We start from the raw sequence: 19,144 nt of genomic DNA, 5'->3' as shown, positions 1-19,144 counted from the left end.
CCGATATATCGTGATATTTAGAACACATGTTGTACATAAAGATCTAGAGAGTTCCAATTTACGAACTCGTCCACGAGTTGGACCGCAAAGATTAGTTGCTTACGAAGTCAAAACACCGATGGAACTTAAAAATACAAACTAAAGTACGTGACGATGAACCAGTAGTCACACACGTTTTGTTTTCATAATCCTACGCTTGTCCGCACCTGATCCGGAAGTTTCAAGTATAAAATAAACATTTGATGGCTTCTGGGAGGCTGAATAGCTTCGTCTAGACTCCTCCTCTCGTCGTTGGTTCGTTCTCTCTAATCTCTACGCCGCCTCAACCCGTTCATCTCTTTCTGTTCTACCATGGCTCGCAGAAGCTCCGGAGGTTAGATCTCTCTGCCCTTTATATTAAAGCCCCTTTTTATCTTCTTTGACAACTCAGGAATGCTAGTGCCTGGATCTTGGTATTCTGTTAGGGATATGGGTTTTCTTTTAATTATCAATTTATTAAAGGGTTGTGTGCTTTTGTTTTCGATTTGAATGTTGTATGTGTATTTGATGCTATTAGTTGTTATTGAATAGTTAATTTCAGAGTTGTGTTTGAATAGCTAATTTATGTTGCCATGTATTGTTTTCTTAGCACTACTCCTTTTTCGTTTATTTAATTATTTTTTCCGGCAGCTAAATGAGCTCAACAGAAAGTCTTGCAGTTCTTGTTTATCCGCAGTTGAGGAATTTCCAGTATTTGGCTTGAAACCTAAAATTGTTTAATTGTCGTAGTGATTTTGGTTGTCATCATGTCCGTGTTTGATACTTGTACTAGATAATCTGCATTTCTTTCTGTTTCTAATTGGCTAATGTGTATTGTTTTCAGGTCGTTCTGCTCGCCCAGCTCCTCGTCGTGCCCCAGCACCTGCTCCAGGTACTTATATTCGACATTGTCTTAATTGTGATACGGTATTAATTGTTTGGTAGTACCACACTAAGCTATCAGCCTCTAATTACATCAAATGTCTTGTTTCATGCAGTTCGCCAGGCACCTCCCCCAGCTCCTGTACAAAGTGGAAGTGGTGGATCTATGCTTGGGGGGATTGGATCAACCATAGCTCAGGGTAATAAACTGTGACCCATATCTAGTTTCTCAGTGATGCATTGACTGTCATTGAATTATGTTCAGGATTCAATAATGTTTCCCATTTCTTTCCGTAGGAATGGCTTTTGGAGGTGGAAGTGCTGTAGCACACAGGGCTGTGGATGCTGTGATGGGTCCTCGCACCATTCAGCATGAGACGGTAGCATCTGAGGCCTCTGCTGCTCCAGCATCCATGGCCAACTCTGACGCTTGCAGTATTCACTCTAAGGCATTCCAAGATGTAAGCACCTCATCTTCAAAACCCTTTATTTTTTGCTTTTATACAACTTTAGTGAGTTCTGGAAAGTGTTCACAGCCTCTATGCTCTATTAAGTATTAGGACTAGTACGTGTAGTTACTTGTAAATTTTGGTGTCAATCCTTCCGTTTTCCCATTTACTGTTGCAAGAGTGGGTTTTGCCAGGTGGTTTTAGCTTGCGACCAGTCCTCATGACTCAGTAGAGTTTTTCTTATTCCTTTTTGCCATTTGCCATCATTTCTATTACTAGTGATAAAATTCCATTCTAGTTGCCGGTTTCGTATATGTTTTTTTCTCCTTGTATATGTTATCATTTTGAGAAGTCCCTTTTCTCCGATGTTGTAAAACCATGTCTGCTGGTGATGTTTTCCATTTTAACCTTGTTGAGATGAGGTGAAGATGTAATTATATTTTAAATTAGGAGTGGTTGTCCTACTTGTCAGGTCGATGCCATGTAGTTCATTAATTCTGTAATCATAAAACGTTGCAATGAATTTGAGTTATGTATGAAGTGATAGCAAGTTTGGCTTAAATAAATGTAAATTTTTGGCTCTTCTGCAGTGTGTCAGCAACTTTGGAAGTGACATCAGCAAGTGCCAGTTCTACATGGATATGCTGTCCGAGTGTAAGAAGAACTCTGGCATGTTGAGCGCCTAATTGCAGCTTCGTTTGCCTATGGCTTGTGGAGCAACACCTGATTTGAACTTTTCGGCTATGTTATTTAATAATGTTCTAGTCATGAGGGTGCTAAAACATTATGCATGGCATTCTATTGTGGAATAAATTTTTTTTTATAAACTTTAATTGAAAGTGATGGACACCGGTGGGGGAGCTAATTGGAACTGATATTTGATTTCCTTGCCTTCTGTATGGAGGGGAGCAGTGAATGTGACTAGATGGTCTGGGCGCACGAGGTTAATATAAGGGGATCGAAGTTTCTTTTCTTTAATTTGACAGATATTGGTTAAACTACGTGTCGGAATTTCTCATGTCTCTTGAGTTGGGGCCAACTTTAAACTTGAAAACAAATTTTACATTCTGGGACTCGAGTGAGTACTTTACTTGTACCTAAAAAAATTTAAAACAATAGTGTGTGCATGCGTCACATAGACACTTCCTACGAATAAGTTAGTAGTCGAGGTTATGATCATGCGGTGATGCCTCTGGTGAATTTGATCGCAAAACAGACTTTTTGGCCCTAATGTGCTTGCCATTTATTCTCAAGGTCACCTTCCTTCTTCCATCAAGAATCATTGGAATCAAGGATGCCGAACTAACCACAATTCATTACGATTTTACTTTTATCTTTTTACTCAGATTGAGAGTCGTACTAAGTGTAACGACTCTAAAAGTTGACTTTTAGATGCGTAAGTTTTTCGAGAAAACTCTCTTCACGAAAGCTGTAAAGCTCGTCGATACGAGTTCGTAGACACATGACATGTCCAAATCATAGTTCGTATGAAAAAATTACAAATCAAAAGAGCTTTTGGGCATTTTTAGAATTTAGTATAAATAGGGGGATTAAAAAGGAGGAAAATCATAAATTTTCAGGTCGGGTACTGTCACACGAAACCTAGCCGGATCTTCTCTCCCAGCCATCTCCGTCGTCTGGCGACGCCACCCACCCGCGTAAAATGACCAGAACAACGTCACCATTCGTTTGAGTTAGGCCTCCAACCGAGCTGACCACGTGCACGGAGTTGCAATCGTCGGAAGGGCAGCTGTCGCCGGTGCCGCCGTCTCCGGCCACCCCAAGAGCTCAAGATCACTTCCTTCCCCTAAATCCCTTCCTCTGGTTTCAATTCCAAGTACCTAGAAGATCGAACAGAGCTGCAAGATGGAGTTTCACGATACAAGACACCGTTGGCATCTTATCCGTTTTTCGGCCACTACACGACCGAACTGGACTTCAGTGCAGGTATGAAAAATGTGCCTTTTTGTATGATCTATAACTTTCATGTTAGAGTCGAGTCGATTCAGAGTGGTTGGAGATGGTGGCGCGTGGGCCCACACGCAGCTGTTGTGGCGCCAGCGCGTGTGAGAGTTTTTCAAGCAGTGATTTGCTCCATTGAGTAGCATTCGTCGATACAAACTTATCGACATCTTAATCGACGAATTGGATTATCGTATGATGTTGTTGATATAGATTATCGTTGGTAGGAATAATATGTTGTTGACGTAAGCATTGTGTTTATTTAATGTTGGCAGCTATGTGTTTGTATCGATTCTTAGTCATGTGTTAAGAATGTGATTGTCTTGATTGATAATGGATATGGTGTTGTGTGCTTCATGAATGATGGTTATGATATTGGTTATGTGTGTCGGTTGTGATGATGTGTCCGTGATATATGAACCTGTAGGGCTATGAGGTTTGCATTGTCAAGGTGAGTGTTGTAGGCTTGTTGTAAATGTGAGGGTTTGTGATACTGACCTTTATTATTGATCGTTGGCGGTTGTAGGTTCCGTGGTTTCAGTTGGTCAGAGTGATTGGCTTGGGGGATAATTGAACTACGAATGGCTTGATCCTTTTTATAGGGTACGTTGGCAGCCCAACCAAGGTTTGGGTGGAGTCACAAATATTATAGATTAGATTGTGGGTTATTATTGATTATATCATTAGATAGTTAGTATGACGTTAATTACTCATGTCGAAATTAGTGTTAGGATCGGGAAATTTATTGTCAGGTAAAGGTATGCGGGTAAATGCCGACTGTTGTGATCGTTTGGGTTGTGGTTTTGGTTATCTCAGTTAGTTGGATTGATTGGCTTCGGCGTTTATGAGTGAGACTCGGGGTACAGTGATATTGTTATGCGTTCGCGAGTGAGACTCAGGGTGCAGTGAGATATGATATTGACTAGCGGGGCTAGTCTTCCAATGATATGATTTTGACTAGTGGGGCTAGTCCGCTTATTAGAGACCGCCAGACCTAAAAGAGAGGGGATGAACCGGCAGACTAGGAAGAGTGGGGATGAACCTGCAGAGTTTTGAGACACTAGGAGAGAGGGGATGAACTAGTGGACTCTGCAAATTGCAGAACCGAGAGAGAGAGAGGGGATGAATCGGCAATGCAACGAGAGTATGAAATTGGATGAGAGGGGATGAACCGGAAGTGGTGTCGATGTTACCGAGTCATTAAAAGAGAGGGGATGTATTAGTAGAGTACCGATAGAGATTTGGAAAGAAGAGGACTTATGACTAGCCGAGTGTCATGCAGTCTTGTGTTTTCTTCTTGAGTGGACGTTATTTTAATTATAAATTTACACGGTTCGTTGTTTATAGAATGTTGTCTGATTGTTATTGACCCTGTCGTCTTAGTGGGTTGGGCGGTTGCGGTATAAGATGAGCTACGAGCTCCAGGTGTCCAATGATATTAGGTAACGAACATTGCCTACTTCGTCATGCATTTGAGTTATATTTATGAATTATGGCTGTGAAGTTGGAAATTTTGGGGAGCATGATGGCTCCAGGTGTTGGGTTTGAATTTGAGATAATGGGAGTGTTTTTTTGTGTATGTAGGGCTTGCTACTTTCAGGGGAGACTATACCAAATTTTTTGAGTATATCTCCTTTGACAGTGGTGTCTGCACGATCTGTCTCGATATTAGGGTATATATTGGGGCGGGTCGTGTCATTTATCCATGACATCTTGCATGGAAATACGATCAACAACATCACCAAATTCCCTTGTGAAGCACTCTCTAACTTCGTTTTCTGAAAGCGGGAAACCTTGAGAGAATGTTAGGAAGAGAGTCCTCTCTTGGTCATCACTCTCACCGTCACTCGATGGCAAATTTCTAGAAGTTCACACCAGTTCTTCATTCTTGATCTGCCTTTCTTGATGAATAATACTCCTATTTTCTTCAATAAGCTTGTTCTTGGCATGGTAGTATGGTTGATAGGGAAAGTCCTGGAAAGCTCTCAAGCAAATATCTTTGACAAATCTGATGACTCCGCGAATGATCGCACTACAGTTGTCATGGAAGAACTTGAGGGTGACCAGACTTTCACTTATTGCTTGGAGCTCAAGAAGTTCCGTTTCATTATGTATATGATCACTTTTAATGTAATTCAAGGCCATTACTGTCTTGTCAGCCATGGCGTTGAGATCAGTGACAGGTAGAGCCAATGCCTTGTTCACCAAATTCTTATTCTTTGCTGATGTGCTCAATTGACATCCAGAAAGCCATAACCCATGCTGATTCATCCAGGTCACGTCTCTGATCACAAGTTAAACGAGTGAAGAGCCTCTGATCAATTTTGTGTAACTTGTTAAACTCTTCTATAATCTGCTCATATTTCCTACCAGAAACGGTATATCTATTAATGTGGTAATAAGTTCACTGCGAAAGATATGTTCGGTCTAATGCATTGAGCAAGATACAATAGTGCTCCAATTGCAATAAGGTATGGAACTTCAGGACCAAGAATTTCTTCATCATCCACTTTAGGACGGAATAGATCTTTCTTGATATATAGACTTCGGATGACCATGGGAGTAGACAATGGACTGCATAGATCCATATTGAAATGTCGAAAGTATTTTATGTGTGTAATTCGACTGGTACACTAAGATGCCGTCGCCCTGTGCACAAGCTCAAGGCCGAGACAAAATCTCGTCCTCCCTAGGTCATTCATCTCAAATTCTGACTTCAAGTAAGACACGGTCTCTTCAATCTCATCAAGAGTACCAATTATATTCATGTCATCTACGTAACCGCAACAATGACAAATCCAGAATTTGTCTTTCATATGAATAGGCATGGGTATAGTTCATCATTCTTATAACCTCTCTCTTTCAAGTACTTGTGCAACCGATAGTACCACATTCTTCTGGATTGCTTCAAACCGTACAATGAACAACGTAATCTGATTGCATGAGCACTCCGTGGTCTGGAGGCACTTGATAGAGGTAAAGGTAGTCCCTCTAGACCTTTCATGCATATCTCTGCGTCAAGATCCCCATAGAGATAAGCTATGACCACATCTATAAGCTGCATGTTTAGTCTTTCGGACACTACGAGACTAATGAGGTAGCGGAAGGCAATGATGTCCATAACAAGAGAATAAGTCTCCTCATTGTCAATGCCAAATTTTAGTGACAATCCTTGTGCACGATCTCGTTCATCTCATTACGCTTATGAACGAAAACCCATTTATGTCCAACAAGTTTGACATTTCTTGGAGTCTATTCAACCTTTCCGAAGATTTCTCTTTTCTTTAATGAGTCAAGTTCTGCCTAGATTACTTCCTTCCACTTCAATCAATCTGCTATGCGTTCGCATTCAGCTACAGAGCGAGGGTCAACGTCGTCTTCGGATATGATCTCATGTGAGACAGAATAAGCGAAAACATCATCAATGCATGTGGTGGCTCAGTTTCAGACCGATTACTTACTTGTGTAGTTCACTGAGATTTCATTGTTCTTTGCATCAAACAATGTTCTATAGCATCCCACGGTAACACTTGAGTTCATTCATGGACATAGCTGTAATCAGAGACAACTTCATACGATGGAGATTCATTGTTGATGACGCGTTGTGTCTTGGTTATTCATTTATTTATAGGCTTTGAATCTTTAGAGTTTATCGGTCTCTCCCTTTTCCTTTGAGGAGCCGAGCCCGAAGCTGCTCTATGCCGGTCCATCTCGGCATCGTCACCACAAGGGGCGCAGAATGTTTTGGCCTCGGTGCCAACAGTGCTAGGTCTAGGAACTTGTCTTCTACGCCTGTATTTTAAGACATCTAATAGTGCCCATACATTTGCAGTGGGTATGTTGATTACGTCACTTTAGTAATATCTACAAAGCCGTCGGGCTCGACTTTCTAGAGGTCAATAATGCGTTGCACTTCTAACTCACTTTGAACAGTGCATGGATCATAATGAGACATAGTGGGGACACACCACATCAATTCTTGATGTTCATTTGGAATGATAACATTCCCATCTCTCCCTAACAACAAGAAGCATGTCTCATCAAAGTGACAATCTACAAATCTTGCAGTAAAGAGAACTCCGGTGGTTGGTGCTAAGAAGCGGACAATAGTTGGGGAATTATAGACAACATAGATACCTAATCGTCTATCAGAACACACTAAACACTTGGTTAGCCGCTGGTATGAAACTAAATAGTGTCGCTGCATGCAACACTGCATATCCCCACGCAGAGATCGGCATGTTTGTACCCATAACCATAGCCTAAGCAACAAGCTGAATACGCTTGATGGTAGCCTCTGCTAGACCGTTCTGTGAATGAACATGAGGAATATGATGTTCAACTTCGATCCCAATAGACATGCAGTAATCATTAAAAGTTTTAGAGGTGAATTCTCCAGCATTATCCAAACAAATGAATTTGATAGGATGGTCAGGGTGGTGAGCCTTAAGTTTGATGATCTCAGCTAATAACTTAGCAAATGTGTCACACCCTGAGACCATTTTCGGTCCCGAAATGCAGCAGTAATCACCATAGGCCAAAGGAAACAATTGCACGACTGAAATGACAAGTAACAGAGTATGCATCGTGCAATTGTTGAAGTAGAAACAGAGATCGGGTAAATAAGAAGTCACACTGGAAGCTGGCTCCTCGGTATCGAGAGTGAACCATAAGTGATGCGACGCCACTAGCACCTAGTACAAGTCCTCATGAACTGGCTTCCAGGTACCTGAAAAGTAGGGGTGAACACTCGTCCTTGCTAACCCGATGCGGGTAACGACCCAACTGTAGTTAGGTTTGAAAACCATTTATATACAAATATAACAGTATATATATAGATTGTTAACGTAAAAACACATAACGAAAGTCGAACCAAGGCTATAACAAGTCTTGTAAGGTTTATGGCAAGTCAAGTAAAATCATGCAGATGTAAAATAAGCGACTTGGCTCGAAATATCAAATACGCCGATGGGGTATATCCAACCCGACCGGCTCTAAGGTTCGCCTTCAAGAAGCTACAGGATGCAAAAACCAAGTTTTTTGTGACCAAGGGCAAGCAAAAAAAAAAACATGTCTAATTGATTTTGGAACTTGATGACAAAAAGGGCAAAAAGGGTTACTTACTATGGCAATGATGAAGATTTGCTCGAGTTGCTACAAAGTTGGTTAGAGCATGCCAAAGATAATTCTTCACTTTTGGGGTAGTTCGGATGGATCAAACTTTCTTCCATAGAATCTGAGAATTGAAACCTGAATAAATGTGCATGGGACATAGTGTTGGAATTGCTGCAGTGTGACGAGCGTGATAACCACTTTTTACTGAGAAGACACCAGACTTCACATTCCATTACTTCTGTTCCTTCGAGTTGTGATCATTTTGTTTGGCCTCGGGTGAAGTCATTCGTACAGTTCTCCTACTTCTGATTGGCTGATAATTTTGTAGAACTTATGACAAAGGAAGCAATGGAGAATTGCCTGAAGAAGTTGATAATAAAGAGGCGATGCCTTTATAGAGGAGGGTAGCTAAGTGTCACGAGTTTACTCCTTTTCTATGCACTCGTACGGCCTTAGCACGTCCCTTATGCTAAGTCATCCTGACTCTCGCAAATGCCCTGCTAGAACAGTTGAAATACAAAGAGAATATCTCTAAAAGAGAACTTGTATTAAGTAAAGAAAGCTTACAAGAGTGTTTACAACTATGCTTGAAGGCAACCTACTTGATGCCTCAAATGTGAAGGGTGCCTAGGGATACAGGGGTTGTTGGCTGCTGTCCCAATATAATTTGAAAAGGATTCTTGTTAATGGCCTCGCTTTGCTGTAACTTACAGGAAAACTGCGCCACGTCAAGAAGCTTTTCCCAGTCCTTTTGATTTGCACTCACGTAGTGCCGCGAGTATAGCTCCAAGATAGCATTGACGCGTTTCATCTGACCATAGCTTTATGGATGGAAGCTTGTTGAAAAGTTCATGTCTGATCCGAGCATCTTGAACAGTTCTGTCCAAAATCTTCCTGTGAAGCGTGGGTCTCTATCGCTGACAATGTTTCTTGGAACTCCCTAAAGCTTGACTACATTGCGTAGGAATCGATTTGCTGTCTCCTCCGTGGTGTAGTCGGCTGATTGATAGGAGCACAAAGTGTGACGTTCTTAATGTGTATATGCCCTATTCTTATGCTTTGTTACTTCTTATTTAGTTGTTTTAGATTCATAATTGTCATTTGTATGTTCCAAGGAGAGCTATGACGAAATTGAATGAATTGATGATGAAATTGTGCTAAGTGTTAGAACTCCTTATTTAGCTAGGATTCCTTACTCGACTAGGACTCTACTTTCCTATTTTCATTCTTTCCTATTCCTTAATCGTCGAATTCTTTTCAGGAAAGACAAATCATATTTGGAGAGGAGTAGAGCTACCATGATGCATTCCTAGTGAGACAAGGAAATCATATCCGAGTTTAAGAAGGAGAAGAAGAGGCCGGCCTAGCTATTCCTAGTTGGACCAAGAGAGATGCCGTGCAGCCCTTTAGTGTATCCATATTGGATTTGGTTTCCTACATCAAGTTGGATATGGAGTACATGAATCAAAATCCATAACAAATAAGATTTCAGCTTCCCAATTGAATTCTATCTCCTTAAGGGACGGCAAGAGGGATTCATTGATTCCTATATATAGAGGCTCGGCCTCCTCATTCATTCATCACCAACCTTGCACACAAGCATAAGCCATAGCTCTGCCGAATCAGTCCCTCATCCACCAAGAAATCCTAAAACCGAAATTCATCCTTTTCCATCCTTTGGATTCGAAGCAAGTAGCTTAGGATCTTCGTTTGCTTGGAATAAACCCTGTAGGAATATTTCAAAGTGTAACTCTATGATCTTCATGTTTTATTTCGGTTTTATATGTTCTTGTTCTTGGATAATTTCTGTTTGTTTTGTTAAAAGTTCAATTCAATCTTGTCTATGAGATAGTTGTGACTTTCAAATTGTGTAATGATATGAAGATTTCGATTTCTCTTCAATGATTTATGTTTTGATGCCGTGAGTTCTTGTTCTATGTTCTTGATTAAATTTCGGTGTGTTCTTATATTGCATGTGTGATTAAGACAAGTAGTTGATGTTGCATATGTTAATCATTCAAAGCTAATAACGATTATGATACAAGTAGTGGATTAATTGTTCTTTGGTTTTTCTACCGAATTTGATTCTAAGTTCGGCATTGAATAGGTGCTTAAACATGTTGATTTCTCTATATGATATGTAATTGCATGATGAATTGATATGTTAGATTTCGTAGCAAGACAAGTAGTTAAGCTCGAATGTATCCATGTATTAGGAACCAAGTAGGAACTTGATGCATGATCGAACTTAAGTTGAACCTTGATACCTACGGCATGAACATGATTGAGAATAGATTTCGATGGCTTTGTTCTTACATGATTTGTTTGGTGATCACATATATATAGTAGTTTAGGTTTTATTTACTGTTTTTATCATTCAATCCAAACCTATATCAACAATCTTTTATATCTTTATGAATTCTTGTTAAGTGTTTGTGATCCTAAGCCCTGGCTGGATCCCCGGTTTGTGAACGATACCCTCTTGCTTTATACTACTTACGATGCTTACAGGGTTAAATATTGATGTCGAGTAATCGAGCAATGATCACTGATGCGGCCATGAAGGTTGCGTACTTGCTAAATCTATCCACCACGACAATGATGCTCCCAATCTGCTCGGACTTCGGCAAGCAAGTGATGAAGCTCATAGAGAAACTCTCCCATTGGCAAGGAGTCAAGCAAGCCCCCCGGCTGATGTTGGACTACCTTGTCTTGTTGGAAAACTAGACACGTCCGCACATACTCTTCGACCCCGTCCCGCATCATAGGCCAATAATACATGGACTTTAATAGAGCAAGTGTGCGTTTCATTCCTGGGCGGCCGACCCATTTGGAATCATGACATTCCTTGATAAGCTCTTTCTGTAAGCTTCCCCACTTCGGTACATAGATGCGGCAGTCTGATAGATCGTTGGTTAGAACGTCTATAAAATACCCTGAAAAACATCATCGTTAGTATAGAATAAGCAGGGATCGTTCAGTCCGGGGAATCAAAAGGGCCTCATCACTTATCATGTTAATGGGGGATTTGATTTGTATTCTAAAACTAAAACTTAAAATAAATCCTAAATTACTTATATACAATTGATCTACCACTCATCACATAACCAAAACACGAATTCTAATCAAGAAACATGTATGACACGCATAGAACAACATATAGGCAGCAAGTATTTTCAATACTTCTTAAGTCCATTTCAATTCCAATTCTAATTAGACCCCGAAGCGGTTCATCTAATCATTAAGACATCTTAGTTATTTAGAATCAACGAATCGTTCAATCCTAAACATATGCTAAAAAGAGTTCAACATAACGAAACGTACTAGTTAAAACAACAAAGTAGCACATAAGCACATTAAGTCGAATTGGAGACATGTAAGCAAGCATGACGTCACTCATCTTGATTAAACATGTAAGTTTCTAGAACTATCAATAATTGAAACACGAAGCGCATATTCAATCAATGAACACTTTGGTGAATTAAATCGCAACCTTAGGAGAACCATGGCCTTGGCTTCCTCAAGCATTGATTTAGATGTACGAATTGAAGGAATAAATTGAAATAAAACCTAAATTAATTTCGAAACCCTATTATACACGACATAAACACATATTCAAGAGTTCATACAATCAAAACATAAAACCAAATAAGTCTGAATTTATGTTCTTCATATATAAAACCGAAAATAACATCCAATGATTCATACAATGAATTCGAAATTTACAGAAAACCTAAATAAAAATTACAAACCATGGATGAATGACACATTAGAAACCTTCTAGGATAAAGCAAGATGAATTCGGATTTGGAGAGGTAAGAGGGGGAGCACGGCTTGGTGAAGATGAATGAAGGTTTTTGCTTGAATTTTCTGGATGTATTTAGGCAGCAATTCGGCTTTGTTTGTGAGAGAATGGAGATGCCAAATATGAAGGGAGGCCGTGCCTTTTATAGAGGAAGGAGGAGAGGAGGGGCTGCTAGGGTTTTGATGGGCTGATCCATGTATGCACGTCTAGGATCTTTTCTCTTTAATTGGATCGAATGGGTGCCCTTCTTTTCCTTGTAGAACAAGCTCTTATCTCCTTGTTTCTCTAGGGTTACACGACATGGGCTGGACTCTCCTTCTCATGGGCTGATTGCTAGGCACGGCATAGCTTCTTTCACAAGCTCAAGAATTAATCACGGATTGGACTCCTTTTTCCCTTGCACGGCTTCTCTTTAAATTCCTTAAATTATCTCTTCAAATCTGAAAATAAGAAAAGAAAAACATAAGTAAGAGATAATTCTTTCGAAAATTATGTCTTAATCTAGACATTTGTTGTCTTAGAAACACACATGTAATAAATGAGCTCAACTAGATTAGGAAAGTTTCTAATTTGCAAAAAGGAAACTTACTAGAATAAGAAAGTTACTAGAACAAGAAAGTTACTAGAACAAGAAAGTTCATTTAGGAAAGTTTCGTAATAAGAGTTTGAGTTCAAGTAGGACTTTCCAAAATGGTACGTTTCCTAGTTAAATAAGGATTCCTAATGCAAACAAGACTCTCAACGTATCACCAATGCGACCAAAACAAAGAAAGATGAAGACTCCTAATCCAACTAGGTTTCCTAGTCCTATAAGGATTCCTACTCAAACTAGGACTCTAGACCAATTCTTCATTTTTAACTCGTTTAAGCACAAATACACATCCAAAACCATCCTAGACTCCTATTGTGACTCAATGACTCGATATTACAACAATAAGGACTAAGCAAAGTACAAATGGAGGTAAAAACATATTAAGAATGTAGCACAAAGTGCTCCTATCACAGTCTCTAATGTAGAGAAGGTCATCGTCTAGCCAAAACCTCCGGGCCTTGCCTTCCTTTATTAAGATAATGAGGCTTTGCGTCTGAGGATCCGCTTTGAGTCCCTCCTGGATCTTGTTCAATAGCGGGCTAATGACTTGAGAGATGCTTGCAAACTCCGCCTTGCGGCTTAAAGCATTGGCTACCACATTTTCCTTCCCGAGCTTGTACTCCATGGTGTAGTCAAACTTCGCCAAGCAGTCTTGCCACCTTGTTTGCTTTGGATTTAGCTTCTTTTGTGTGTGGAAGTAGCTTCTTGCTACATTTTCGGTCATGATCACGAACTTGGTCCCAAGCAAGTAATGTTGCCACACTCGTAGGCAATGGATGATGGCACTCATCTCTTTCTCTTGCATGGTGTAGTGCCGCTCCGTGTCATTGAGCTTTCGACTTTCGTAAGAAATTAGATGTCCCTCTTGCATGAGAACTCTGCCAATTGCAAAGTCACACGCATCGGTGTGCACTTCATATGGCTTGGAGTGGTCTGGTAGGCTAAGCCCAGGCTCCTTGCATATCACCTTCTTCAAGTCTTCAAAGGCTTCTTGACACTCTACTGTCCATTCTCATGCCATGATCTTCTTGAGAAGGTCAGTTAATGGTGCAGCTCTCGCCGAGTATCCCTTGATAAAGCGGTGGTAATAATTTACTGGCCCAAGAAAAGATCTTAGTTCATGTACCTTGGTGCGTGTCCATTCTTGGATGGAATGCACTTTGCAATCTTTCATCATAAGCTTGTCGTCCTTGATCTTGTGCCTCAAGAACGACATCACCGACTTAGCGAACGAACATTTTCCCATCTTTATGTATAGCTTGTTTTCCAGCAATACCTTAAGCACTTCATGCAAGTGCATACGTGCTCCTGCAAAGTCTTGCTATACACCACTATGTCGTCCAAGTACACGACAACAAACCGATCGAGATAGGGGTGGAATAACTTAATCATCAAAGTGCAAAAGGTTGCCGGTGCATTAGTTAGACCGAAAGGCATAACCTATAACTCATAGGAACCATACCTTGTGAGGCATGCAGTGTTCAGTTCATCCCCCTCGGATATGCGTACCGTGTAATATCCCGAACGAAGGTCTAACTTTGGGAAGTATCGTGCATGGCCTAACTGATCAAACAGATCGGCAATGAGAGGGATAGGGTATTTGTTATTTACTGTTATCTTGTTGAGTGCCCTATAGTCAATGCACATGCGTAGGGACCCATCCTTCTTTTGGAATAAGACCGGGGCACCGAATGGGGTTTTTGAAGGTATAATGAATCCCGCATCCAAAAGTTTTTTCAATTGCCTCCTCAACTCTACTATCTCCAGAGGTGCCATGCGGTAGGCGCCCATGGCGGGTGGTTTGGTCCCTGTTTCCAAATCGATCTCATGGTCGATCTTCCTCCTTGGGGGTAGTCTCTTGGGCAGCTCCGCTGGTGCAACATCCTTGAACTCCTCAAGAACTACTACTACCTCCTTGGGAAAGGCATCTTGCGGCCTTTGCTCCTCATCATCAAACTGACTAAGGATGGCCAAGTAGCTCTCCTCTTCCCTCTTGATGCCTTTCTTGAATTGCATTGCCAGTAACATCTTGATGTCTTGCTTTGCGCCTCTAGTTTTTGGTACCACGCACGACCTTTGACTTGATCATGGAATTCCAACACCAAGACTACCTTGTAGTTATCCATCGACACTATCGAGAAGTCTAGGCTCCCACATCAAGCTCCCACGCTTGTCTTGACTCCTCGAGCTACTCCTTGTATGGGGCAGGTAGGTGAGTTAACCGGCTTGACGGTGCCCCATCCATTGCTCGCCTTTAGTCTTGGCCTGCGTGCCTCCTTAATGGAAATGAAATTGTGGGTTGCCCGCATGTCGAGCATTGCCGTTGTTAGCTTCTCACCTATGCTGATATCTATGAAGAGCAAGCCTTTGGACCTTGGGTGTAGAGGAGATTGCATTGGGCACCTATATAGAGCGCAAGTGTACATCACCATCGCCACACTTGGCTTCACTCCCACCTCGTTGACTTCCCAGAGTGTGCCTAGAGTTCTCCTTTGTGGGCAGTTCCTCACCCAATGTGGACCATCGCAAAGGAGATTTGTTGTCATTAGACTTGTCCGAGCTCCGCGTGTCCCTTTGCTTGCCCTTAACCTTGAATCTTGCCGAGTAGGTCTCCCGGCGGGGCTCCTCCTTGCGTTGGCTTTTGTCTCCCCCACCTTTGGCATAGCTACTCTTCTTCTCCCTTGGCTTGGTGGACTCCCTTGAACTTGAGAAATCAACTAAGCCCTCGGCCACAGATATGGCGGTGGCAAGGTATTGCATTCCATGTCGCCTTAGCTCGGTCTTGGCCCGCGATTGGAGATATCCATGAAATTGAAGAGAGCATCCTTGTTGGATTGGTCAGGAATCTCAAGCACCAAGTTAGTGAAATCTGTAATATAATCACGAATAGGTCCCGTGTACTTGAGCTTTCGCAAGCAAGCTCTTGCCTCATCCTCAGCATTCTTGGGATAAAATTGACTTTTAAGCTCTTTAACAAAGTCATCAAAGGTAGAGATGGTGCACGTATCTCTTTCAACATCTCCCCGCCTTCTCCTCCACCATAGAATGGCGGTGTTAGTGAGATATAGAGCCGCAGTCTTTATCTTGGCATCTTCCTCTGAGATGCCTAGGCCCCGAAGTAGTGATCTAGCCCCATAAGAAGTTGTCCACTTCCTGAGCGTTGCGTGATCCTCCAAAGCTCTCAGGGGAATTGAAGGTTTCTCTAAACTTTAGTGTTAATAAATAAATGGGGGATTTAAGAATACTTTTCTAACTACTACGTTCAAGTAAGACCTAAACTACTATTTACATGATCGATTTCATCTCTTCACCAAACAAAACCCGAAATCACGAGAGTTCAATACAATTACATATTTGGTTCTAAACAAGCATTATAACATACTTATTCATAGATTCATTAGACACTGATATAATTAGAGTCTTATGGGAATCATCTAATCATGCAAGATTTATAATGTCGTTTAGGTTGACTTAGGGCCTCAACTAGTTTAAATGGTTGACTTAGTTTAAATAATACCAAAGCCTATATTAAACTACGTACTCGTCATTTAAACTAAGTCAACCTTGCAAAATATAAACAAGCCTATATTTGCCGGCCATAAAGTTAAAACAAAATTGGTTTAGGTTTCCTAGATTTTCTCAATTCGGCAGAGCTGACCTTCATACCTTGTTTTCGTCATAACTCTTGCTTGAAAATCTATTGAGGTGATTCCAATTGTATTGGAAAATAGACTTATGTAGCTTTTCGTCCATATGTCACACGTTATCTGACTCATCGTAAGATGTCTAGGGTAGTCCGTCAAAGGTGGATGATGTGCACTAGCAGATTTCTAATTCTGATAAGGATTTGACTCTAATTCCATATTTTCTTCCTCCTTTAATTCTAATTTGTTTTGCATGAATTTCCTCTTTTATCTTCTCATTTATCTCATGGTAATTCAATTGCGTTAATCCTCCATATTATCCTCTCCATTTGTGGTGCATTATCTCTTCTTTAATTCAGCTTTTATCTCTCATCAAACTCCTTCTTTCTCTCTTTTTTCTCTTTCCAGCCGTGCTTCTCTCCTCTCTTGAATTATTTCTTCATTAATTCTGAAAATAAGAAAAGAATAAAGACAAGATAATCAACAAAATAAACTTGTCCTAATCTAGACAAATGTTGTTTTAAAAAGACATACATGTAATAGATAAGCTCATTTAAATTAGGAAAGTTTCCATTTCATAACGAGGAACTTGCTCAATAAGGAAAGTTACTAGAATAGGAATGTACAATTAGGAAAGTGACGGAATAAGAGTTTCAGTTCAAGTAGGACTTTTCTAAATACGTTTCTTAATCCAAAAAGCACTCCTAATGCAAATAGGATTCTCAACATATCATAAATGTTACAAAAATGCTAAAATATGAAAACTCCTAATCCAACTAGGTTTCCTAGTTCCTCAAGGAATCCTACTCTAAATAGGACTCTCGACAATACCTGCATTTTCAAACTGTTTTAGCACCAATATGCCACCAAAGACACCTAAATCGACTCAATGACTCGACATTACAACAATAATGGTTAAACAAAGTTCAAATGGAGGTAAAACATATTAAGAATGTCACACAAAGTGCTCCTATCATGACCCCTCTCTTGTGTGTCGTCAGAAACATTATAGCAGGATTGCTGTTCTTTGCCATTGTGTCAAGTTAGCCTCTTGATCGAACTGCAGCTCTAATACTCCTTTGCTATGCACTTGTGCGGCCTTAGCACGTCCCTTATGCTAAGTCAGCCTGACTCTCGCAAACGCCCTAGTAGAACAATTCAAAGGCAAATAGAATATCTCTAAAAGAGAACTTGTATTAAGTAAAGAAAGGTTACAAGAGTGGTTACAAGTATGCTTGAAAGCAACTTACTTGATGGCTCAAATGTGAGGGTGCCTTGCTATTTATAGGGCTCCTCATCGTACCTCCATAGTTCTAGAGAATTCTAGGACTATGTACAAGTGTAGTTTCTTCTAGAGAAAATCTACATAAGTCTATACAAATCTAAGTGATACCTTGAGTATTCTAGAGACTTCCTGAGTGGTCATGATCCTTAGCCTCTCCAAGGTTCTAGGGAAATCCAGAGATGTCCCAAGTCTTCCCCATTCTTCCGGAGACTTCCAACACCTTCTAGGACCTTCTATGAACTTCCAAAGAGTTCTAAAGAGTTATCCGCAACCTTCCTTGAGCCATGCTTGCTTCAACAATGCGCAACGTAAAAATGACTAAGTTTGGCGGGTTGTGATGTAAGACCTGAGATTTCTAATCTCGATTACCAATACATTAGGATTAATTAATTGACATTTAGTTTAAATGACGAGTACGTAGTTTAATACGTCTTTATTTAGCTACACGTCGCCACTAGCTCGGAAATGTTTTCGGAATATTTTTCCAACGCTCGGGTTTGTTTTTACGATTTTCTAAAGTTGTATTTTATTTTAAAATATTTTTCAGTTTTTGACATTTGTTTTTCGATGCCCGAGCCCAAGTCTTTTTTCTTTTTTTTCTTTCACGTCCTCTCTTTTCCTCTTTCTCTCGGTGACAACACACACAGAGAGCAACTTCTCCTCCTCCTTCTCTACAAAACCATACCCTTCAATCATCCAAACATCACCACCACCGAGTCTGTTGCCATCCTCCTCCATTTCAGTGATGCCATTACGAACTCTGACGAGTCTTTGAATCTCAAATTGGTAAGCCAACCTCAATTACCTTTTTGATCATGTTCTTCCTTCAAATTCCTTTGAATTGGGACGTAATCCTCTCTTCCTTTCCCTGTCCGTTTTTACTCTAACGTCCATAACACCGACGATCGTCAAGGTAGCAACTCGATCCCAATAGGAGGAACACCGATTCAACATTTTCAATTTGTCAAGGTAGCAAACACGTTCTTTTTCTTATGTGTTTGTATAATTGGATGTGTTGTCTATTGGAGAAGCTATTGTTGGTTTTACTTGTTGCTTTGGTTGAACGGAGTTAGTTTTTTGGAGGCCGGATTTGTGATCGGAGACAATGGGGTGAATTCCCCTGTTTTTACCATTTTACTGTCGTTATTTTCGGTTGTTACCATAGTGTGAAATTACTAAAATACCCATGGCAGTTTTATTGTTACTATTTACTCTTTGACTTTTACGGTTTTATCCTAAGTTACCTTTTACCATTTACTAAATGATTGTAACGGTTGTACTTTTACCTACGGTAACTTAGTGACAACCCAATTTTAACTAAAAAGGCAACGAATGAAGATAACTTTTAGTTACGACTAATGTTAGTTCTGATTCTCGCCCGGTTCGAGAATC

General features: G+C 40.5%; 1 protein-coding gene across 1 annotated transcript; it reads left to right on the top strand.

Annotated features, from left to right (window-relative positions):
• The first annotated feature begins 219 nt into the window (after positions 1–219).
• Positions 220–2,224, top strand: LOC126784390 (uncharacterized protein C6C3.02c). Its single transcript, XM_050509854.1, has 5 exons — positions 220–373; positions 863–910; positions 1,017–1,100; positions 1,198–1,361; positions 1,940–2,224. Exons 1-5 carry the CDS (start codon positions 352–354, stop codon positions 2,033–2,035), a joined length of 414 nt encoding a protein of 137 aa, XP_050365811.1. The 5' UTR covers positions 220–351; the 3' UTR covers positions 2,036–2,224.
• The last annotated feature ends 16,920 nt before the right edge of the window (positions 2,225–19,144 follow it).

The sequence above is a fragment of the Argentina anserina genome, chromosome 2, assembly GCF_933775445.1.
Source record: "Argentina anserina chromosome 2, drPotAnse1.1, whole genome shotgun sequence".
In the NCBI taxonomy this organism is placed as follows: Eukaryota; Viridiplantae; Streptophyta; class Magnoliopsida; order Rosales; family Rosaceae; genus Argentina; species Argentina anserina.
The sequence above is the reverse complement of the archived record's forward strand: the minus strand, read 5'-3'. Positions and strand labels throughout refer to the sequence as shown.

Excerpts from the sequence above, each read along its gene's own strand:
- LOC126784390 (XM_050509854.1), top strand. The coding sequence starts at position 352 with ATGGCTCGCAGAAGCTCCGGAG. Across the intron at positions 374-862 it reads GGCTCGCAGAAGCTCCGGAG|GTCGTTCTGCTCGCCCAGCT; the intron begins GTTAGATCTCTC and ends TATTGTTTTCAG. Across the intron at positions 911-1,016 it reads TGCCCCAGCACCTGCTCCAG|TTCGCCAGGCACCTCCCCCA; the intron begins GTACTTATATTC and ends TGTTTCATGCAG.